At 33.2% G+C, this 9,413-nt stretch overlaps 1 protein-coding gene across 1 annotated transcript; it reads left to right on the top strand.

Moving 5' to 3' along the window:
• The first annotated feature begins 4,244 nt into the window (after positions 1 to 4,244).
• Positions 4,245 to 7,926, top strand: LOC121424467. The gene is made up of 2 exons (XM_041620163.1): positions 4,245 to 4,313; positions 4,899 to 7,926. Exon 2 carries the CDS (start codon positions 4,930 to 4,932, stop codon positions 5,914 to 5,916), a length of 987 nt encoding a protein of 328 aa, XP_041476097.1. The 5' UTR covers positions 4,245 to 4,313; positions 4,899 to 4,929; the 3' UTR covers positions 5,917 to 7,926.
• The last annotated feature ends 1,487 nt before the right edge of the window (positions 7,927 to 9,413 follow it).

Below are 9,413 nucleotides of genomic sequence, written 5' to 3'. Positions count from 1 at the left end.
TCATTATTGTAATAAAGATACAATTCAGCATTTATAAAATAATTAAATGTTATTAAATGAAATGACTCATGAAATGAAATTCTACTCAATGAAATGAACTTGTTTCCTCAATGAAATGTCATTTTAACAAGAAATCCAAAATATTTTCCCCCATCAAGTCATTTATTGTTGGTCTTCAATTCACAGAAAATTCATCTTTTTATTTATGGAAAGTTAGAATTAACTATTCAAACTACACATTAGACAGTCACATTCTTAGGTGAAAAACTTTGAGATTAGGATATTGAATTAAACTTTTATAACTTGCTAAATGTTCAAATTTGAATTCGTTCACATTTTAGGAATTGAAGAATGTATTTTATATAGGTAAATGAAAATTAGTTGAATTTGACAAAAGTGTTTGCTGAGCACTAAGAAATTGTAATCTTATTGAATGAAACTTGTAACTTGCTGAATGTTTAAATTTGAATTTGTTCACCTTTTAGGAATTGAAAAATGTATTTTATATTGGTTAATGAAATTAGTTGAATTTGACAATAGTATTTGCTGAGCGCTAAGAAATTGAAATCTTATTGAATAAAACTTTAATAACTTGCTGAATGTTCAAATTTGAATTTGTTTAGATTTTAGGAATTGAAGAATGTATTTTATATCGGGAAAAGAAATTAAGTTGAATTTGACAATAGTGTTTGCTGAGCACTAAGAAATTGAAATCTTATTGAATGAAACTTGTAACTTGCTGAATGTTTAAATTTGAATTTGTTCACCTTTTAGGAATTGAAAAAATGTATTTTATATTGGTTAATGAAATTAGTTGAATTTGACAATAGTATTTGCTGAGCACTAAGAAATTGAAATCTTATTGAATGGAACTTTAGGAACTTGCTGAATGTTCAAATTTGAATTTGTTTATATTTTAGGAATTGAAGAATGTATTTTATGATATCAGGAAAAGAAATTAATTGAATTTGGCATAAGTGTTTGCCAAGCACTCAGAAATTGAATTTTCTTTCTTGCAAGTGGATAGTAGATTCAATTCTCATCCAATCCTTGCTGGATTGCCTTGTAAAATTTTAAATTATTGAAAATAAAAAGAAATGAGATTTTGATATTTGGATGCTACTTAAGGAAACCTGTCTAACTCAATATGCTAGAATATAAAAACTGTTATGACCACCTGGAAGGGAATATTGTGTAGAAAAGATCCTGAATTAAAAACTGTCACATTCGATTGAAAGATAATCTGAAAGAAAATGAATTCCATGAATTTCTGGAGAAGATATCGTATTGTATGAACTGATGAAATAAATTTCAATGTATGTAGTGAATATAAGATTGTTTGAATCCATTCCGCTTAATATTGAATCCAATACTAGACAATAGACATTGGGTTAAATATGGAAGATGTTTTAACCTTTTGAATACTGAATTATTTGATTTTCATAGGGTTTGTACAGGGATCATAAGCTATTAAAGCTGCCAGAGGGATTACTTCTTTAAGTATCCGATCCCAGTAACCAAGGAGTTAAAAAGGAAGTCCACTCTGATGTCATGTTGACTTTGATAAAGGAAAATTATTAAGAGAAACATGTTACTGCTGTCTCGGTAAGAATCAATTAAAAAGCATGATTGAATTATATCTTTTAAAGGTTGGATATTTTGATACCACATGCAAATGAGCAGCTCTCGATCCATATCTCAAGTAGATGTGGTTCATTGTGATAGAAATATTTGTTATCATAGCAACATATTGAGAATATATCATACATATAGTATATATCATTTTCCTTTTTATAAGAAAATAGCAATGTGGAATTCTTGTTGCATGACATATGGGGTTATTGCGTATAAGAATGAAATGTGCAAAAGTAAAAAATTCATATTAAATGAAAACCAACTTACTGTCCCAGTGGACTGCCTTTTTTGATAAATGTTCAACATTTAAAGAAAAATAAATTACAACTCAGGGATTCATTTATGAATTTGAACTTTTGAAATCAATTGCAAGTGACCATGATGAGGCACGATAGCTCACTGGGTTTAGCAGCAGTTTCCGATTCTAGTGACCTGGGTTTGATTCCCACTTGGTGCGCTATTGCCCTTTGGTAAGGCATTTATCTTTATTATCAGGTTACTTAGAGAGGACCTTATTCTGTTGGTCCCCAGGTTGCTTGCTTACAAGCATTCATGCTTTCTTAATAGCCATCAGGTAAAAAATCACCAACATTTTTATCTGTAGCTATGCAGTTGAAACCATGCAATTTGTTTTCTTCAATTTATTGGTAGAACTTTTGGATGAATTTTGGTCTGAGGTGAAGGTAATATTGATCATCCAATGAAGCAAGAAGATATTCAGTGTTGTAAATTAAGTTTAGCTTAATATTTCTATTTCATATTGCCAAACTTTTTTTATTGTATTGTACTTTCATCATAATGAAAATGCAGTAGGCCTACTGGTAATACCATTATGGGTGTTTATATGTGAAATAGTTGACTAAAACAAGAGGATTTTTGCAACATTTTTAATGAAGTTCAATAGATGATCTAAAATGTGTTTTTGTAATTGATTTTGATATGCAGTCGAGAAAATCGAATACTTGATGTATTTAGATTACTTCATCTGAGTATATTATAAGGCATTGATTGCCTTGCGAGATACATTTACATATATTGCAATGTGTTGTTTGTACTAAATGTGAAATAAAAGAGAAAGGAACATATTTGTACAGATAAAAACATGCCAACCAAAATAACAAAAAAATCACATTGTACTAAACCCCCCAAATATAAATACAAAGCTTCTAATCTATAGCATCTCATATGATGAGGGAGAGGACCAATACTAAGCAAACTTGATGAAAAGATATCAATTATTGTAATTTTCTACTTTCAATAATTTGTAAGCTTTGTGCTTCTCCACTGCTCTGTTAGAGGTCAAGTCCACTCCAGAAAAATGTTGATTTGAATAAATAGAGAAAGATTAAACTAGCATAACGCTGAAACTTTCATCAAAATCGAATGTTAAGTAAGAAAGTTATTACATTTTAAAGTTTTGTTTATTTTTCACAAAACAGTGACATGTACAACTCAGTGACAAATCAGTGAATTAATAATTGCTTCACTTGACAATGAGGAGAAAATTAGAATATTACATTTTTTATATAATAACATACAAAGGAAATAGTGATTGGATGACATCATCAGTCTCCTCATTTGCATACCGAGCAGGATGTGCTTATTACCGCTTTGTGAAATTAAATGAAACTTTGAAATGTCATAACTTTGTTATTTTACATCTGATTTTGATGAAATTTAGGCTTATTGGATTTATCTCTATACAAATAACCTTTTTGTTGGGGTGGAATTGTCCTTTAAATAGTTGGATTATTCAATTTTTTTCTGCAATCTTTCAGCATCCTTATATTCTCAATTGCATCTGTAGCCATTTAAAATCAATGAGATTAAGATTACATTAATGATTATTCCTGTGTATTTGAGATAAAATATTTACAGCTGTGTTCTGTATGTGAAGTTTTCTATCAATTAAAACATACAAGTCACAATTCAATCAGTCTAATTAACTCATTTATTATTTGTTGATACTACATCTCTCTGATATCTCTATTTGTTCTCCTTTACCAAAGTCTGTTGCATATTAATACTAAAGACAAAGTCTATAGACTATAAATTAATTTTCTAAATTGTTTTATGTGGGTCCTCTATTATGCTGCCTACTAAATTTAGCTGGCTCCAAAATTCTTTCAATGAACTCTAAAGGGATTTAGTCATTAAATACTCTTGGCAATGGCTGACTTCTTTTGGTATAGCAATTCTTTGATGATAGTGATAATAACTATCCCATATAAATACCTTCACATGGAACCTTCAGCCAATAAAATATTTTATTATGACATGGAACATGGAATGACTCTAATATGATGAGTGTAAATGCCTCTTTTTTATATCATTCAGAGATTGATCATGTAGATTGAAATGTATTTTATTATGTTTACATTATAAGAACATATAAATCTACGGGGCCCTTTAAAACATTGAACAAAGGTGACATTTTGTCCTCTGTTATCATTATTGTTTTGTAGAGCTCCGCAAACAATCTTCAACAGAGGGGGGTCATAGTAAGATCAATTGATGGTTCACTATGATTTGATGAGCTGTTTATTTGTTTAATAACACTTCATTCTGGGTTGCTGGTAGCATCTTGCTATTAAAGTTAAGAAGCATCAGTCAGTTTGGTTGTTTGTCGAGCAGCTACACAAACTCGGGGAGGTCTCATATCTGGGTGATATTTCACTGTAAGTGTTACTCTATGTTTAATCTATATATTATTTCAGGGATGTGAGTGGTCACAAAAAAAAAATCTGAAAAAAAAGCTGAAGAGTGTTGAAAGAGTCTGAAAAAGACACTTGATACTTACAGATGATGGTTATGTCATGCAGCCCTGGGGCCTGTTTCATAAAGCTGTTCGTAAGTTACAAACTACTTTACGCACAACTGGTGATGCTTTCTTGAGCTATAAGATCCATCCCTATGTAGCTGACTTTTCGCATAAGAACATGTTCCAGTCATTCGCAAAGTTGTGCATAATTTTATGAAACACCACCCTGGTATTGTCGGTTTGAAGAATCTGAAAGTGTTACGTTTTAATTGTAAAAGAAAGGGTAGATTTATGGAGAGAAAACAGAAAACCCTTATGAAAAACTTCTGCTTGAAATTAATGTACTTGAAATATCCTGTTGAGTTAATCTGCAGTTGATAGGATTACATTTCTTTATTCCCTGTTATATATTTCACACAGTTAATTTCTTTACAAACCTACAGAGTAAAGAATCTAACAAAAAGTAGAGGAATAAAACAAATTGATTATTTTAATTTTTCAGGCTTTGTGCTGAAGATCATGCTACTCAAGGAATGGCAACACCAAGTTACAGTAAGGTAATGCAGTCAAGGAAGCTGTGGGATGGTAGTCGTGGTACCACCCTACCTCCTGTAGCTCCAACATCCAAGAAACCTGAGGGTAGACCTAGACCAGGTCTTCATCAAGTCCAACCTCCAGGACAGTCCAAACAAAGGGGTATCCACAATCGAGGGGGGTTGGAGCTGCCAAACAGTGGCAGACGTAGATCAATGTCTTTTGATGATGCATATTTCCAGAAAGCATTTGCAGCACAGGGGCAGTCTCATCGCAACTTTGAGGTGTCACGTCCAAGAGCCGAGACAAATGCCTCAAGACAGAATCCTTCAGGTAACAACAGTGCCATCAAAGAGTGGGATAATTGGTCAGACAATGGTCATATCCATGGCCGCAAAGGGACATCAGCTCTGTCCCTCCCGGGCTTTAACAGCCACAGGGATCTTCAAGGAGAGGTTCGCATTCGCCATCCAGTGATGTCCATGTACAAGCGCAGTACATACCCCTATCACACAGACTCTTCCAGTAGCCTGATCGCACCAAGCTCAGACTACTATTTTGGGTACAAGGGTAGGAGCAGACACTGCCATCAGTTCTTGGAAGAAATGGAAGTGAAGCATGAGAATACGTATCGTATGGATCCTAGGAACAACTTCCATCAGGTGGAGGGAACTATCCGCAGGATGATGGAAGACTACTTGGAGAGCACCCTTGACAGTCTCTCTGCAAACTCATCAGCTACTGCAGAAGAAGCTGCTCATGCTGCCAAAGGGTTGGTAGAGTCTATCAAACACCAGGTGAAACTGCAGCGATTGGCACGCTACAAGATCATCTCACTGGCAACGATATGCCTAAAATCTGGACAGGATTTGGTCAGTTCAAGCCGCTGTGTCTGGGACACCAAGACAGATGGGTTTCTGTCTGTGACAAAACAAAACAAGGATTGGTTTGGTGAAGTAACAGTTTATGCAGTATACCATGAATAAAAAAAAATTTCAGCTTTAAGAGATGCTCTACTAATATAGACGTTTCGCCTATATTGGTAAATCTGTGTCAATCTGATTTAGCCTAACTTGAATTGAATTGTTCTCACATGTAAACCCTTCAAAAACAGTTTCCAACTCAAGTTTGAGCGGTAATACATTTCTTAGTGTGCCATCATCATATGTAAAGGTGGTATCATTGGAAAGCATGAATATTTTTCTTTACAATCATGTGTCATTTATAATGCTATGTTATAGAATGTGCAGACATGATGATAAATATGCAGTAATGTAAAAAATGAAATGTTGCAAAATTCAGACTTTCCAATATCGAATTTCCAATTGTTTCTAGGATGGACTGCGTTTGAATGATGTTGATGTACTGATGCCTGAAAATCAACACATTGTGTGTTCTTATTTGCGTAATGGATTGAATGTGTTTGGAATGATGTTGAACCTTGTCAGTTTTTGGATGTTGAATTTAAATCTTTAGCCTTCAACAATGACCACGCGAATAGCATTCAAGCACATTTTATTCATTAAAAAAGCACCATGCACCACTGACACTTTTGTAAAACATTCACCGTTACCCACCCACATGGTCTAAATTCTATAGAAATGGAGACTCCACTTAGAAAACAATGTATTTTGCAACACTTCACTTCTGGCTTTTCCCTATATCCAGGGTAACTACACATTCCATGATAACATAAATCACAGCAGATGGTATTTTATTGTAAAGAGGAATAATGAAGATTTTCAATGATACTGGTTTCATCTTTTATACTACAATAACTATAAAAATGTATCATCCCTCAAAGTTGAGTTGCAGAGCTTTCTTTTGAGGGGTTTACATGATTCAATTGTCCAACACTTGATTTTGAGATCTAGATTTTACCTACAAAATATTGCATGTTTTTTTACAATATCATGTGTACATCTAGGTCTATCGTGCACTAAAAATATGAAATGTAATATTGAGATCTGATTTCAAGCGTATCAAAATTACTTGGAGGTCAGTTTACTGTTCACTTTATCAGTACAAGAATTGGTATATTTACGATGTGTAGTTTTTGAACTTACACTTTAAACTTTACTCTGCATATAGCAGCAGTGTCGACTTAAAGACGAATAAGATTTCAGTATTTTCAAAGAAATGTCACAGGACAACACATCTAACTGAAAATTGAGAAATTGGTATTGAGCTCGAAACCATCAGTATTCTCATTATGTAGTACTAAATACTGAAAATCAGTACTACTTGGTAGCTCTACTAGCCATTATTGTAGTAACTGCCATTGCATGACAACTTGCCAATGATTATTTCCTCCAGCAAAATAAAGGGAATATTTAAAATATGACAGGAGAAATAGAATTTGTCCATCCACCCAAGCATTCGTTTTTCGTGTGCCTGAAAATGAATGAATTCATTACTATAATTTGCAGCATTTTTTGATGCAATGTTTTCACTGCATGCAAGATGTGAATGACGGTATATTGCATTACATATTCGTGAAGAACAAAGAAATAAGGATCACATTCCACACAGGATTCATTTAAGCAAAAAGAAAATGATCAATTTGCCTTTATTCTGAGATATTTACACTATATGTTGTCGTAAGTATCAAACAATCTTTCAGATACCAACAAATGTACATTTCTCAAATTAGTCATTTCAAATACTGGGTAAAAGAAAAGTACACATACTTGGACTAATTTTCAGAATGCATATTGTTAAATTCCTTGTCTTTGAGATTTCAGCTCTTTATCCATAAATTATGAATATAATAAACGTAGGAACTAGATATCTGACAACTTTAGTAAAATTCTTGCTTTTTAATTCTTTGTATTAAACTATGATTAATAAGAAAATGTGATAAGGACTGTATCTAATACATGTACTTTTACAAATTGAAATTATATTCTCACAATTAACAGGAAAAAAATGGGGGGGGGGGGTGACATCCCTGTTTTTGCATGTGTACAACAAATAAATGAAGTACACTAGATACACAAATTTACGCAAAATAAGATTTATCAATTTCGATCCAGGAGAGAAACGCTGATGGTCAGATGTCGTCTTGTAACCTGCGGAAAGACATATCATAAAATGGTGACCAAATGTTTAAATGGCGTGCTACTGATCGCCTGTTAGCAATCTATTACTAGTGATAACGTCTGAATGACGTTACTGATCACCATTGGTGATTGATAGCGCTATCCATCGTGAGTGGTCGTCTGAATGAAATGTTACTGATCACCATTGGTGATTGTTAGCGCTATCCATCGTGAGTGATGATAACTTGTAAATGACATGTTACTGATCACCAATGGTGATTGGTAGCGTTATCCATCGTGAGTGGCGAGAATGTCTGAAACCGTTAAGACCCCAACAAAATAGCACAAAAGGTGTCCATGCTTATCATATTGATTACCTCCTGGAAGCAAACCTTTAAAAGCTTTATGGTATTTCTTTTGTGAAAAAAAAGTATTTTCATTGTTACCTTTCTTGCAAGACACATGTCAAGGCCTTGCTACACAAAAGATGTATCAATAGAATTGTACAAGTATACATTTCCATGGCATACCATACACAAAAGTCAGATAATAAATTGTAAATATCAACCATATCTAATTTTATTCTTAAAAAAAAAAAATTCATTCGGACCTGAAATATTTTTTGAAAAAAAAAAACCCAGTGCAAAATACTTCTATGAGTAACACTTAGCACATCTGTGAAATGCTTTATTAGAATTAGATTAGAATTACTTAAGAATGGCATGGCATATTACTATAGGAAAGAATATGAAGACCATAAATGAGGATGTAAAAACAACAATGTTATCCTTTACGCAGCATAATTGTGTCAAGTTTAACACCTACATGACCATGGGATATGAGACCTACGTAATGTCCAGAACAAACGGTATCATTAATATACTTTTCATGCAACACAATATCTTTTATAAAAACATAGATTAATCAAAGCATGGACACCATAACAGAAGATTGTAGAATGACTGTAGAAAGATTGTAAATTACTTTAACTATTGAATAGTTAGCATTCATGAAATTAAATTGGCAAGCTTAAATCATGACTATCCCCAAACAAACCCTTCTTCCTGTAAAATCATTTCCCAAACCTACAACTTCACCACTTGGAACAGAGTATAATTGGTTAAGTGAACTAAATATCATGACTATGTCAAGACTATGTAATCAGAACATAGTCTGCCTACACAAGGGACCCATTGGGGCACACGGTGAAGAAAAGGCAGAAATCGATTGTTCCTGACAACTTTGATGGTCTGTTCACATTGAACATGCAACACGTCATGGTAATCATAACGGTTGTTGGAATTGTTATAACGGTGTTGTAATTCATGCTATCTGATATGGTTTGAGACAAAATTACATGGTCTGTTATGAATCAAAAACGATAAGAAATATATGCAAATATCAAACTGATCTGTGGAAACTCTTAAGAATATCCTTAATTT

The sequence above is a fragment of the Lytechinus variegatus genome, chromosome 11, assembly GCF_018143015.1.
Source record: "Lytechinus variegatus isolate NC3 chromosome 11, Lvar_3.0, whole genome shotgun sequence".
NCBI lineage: Eukaryota > Metazoa > Echinodermata > Echinoidea > Temnopleuroida > Toxopneustidae > Lytechinus > Lytechinus variegatus.
This window is presented reverse-complemented; position numbering and strand designations above follow the sequence as displayed.

What these genes read in the sequence shown, in the direction of transcription:
- LOC121424467 (XM_041620163.1), top strand. Translation starts at nt 4,930, where the DNA reads ATGGCAACACCAAGTTACAGTAAGGTAATGCAGTCAAGGAAGCTGTGG.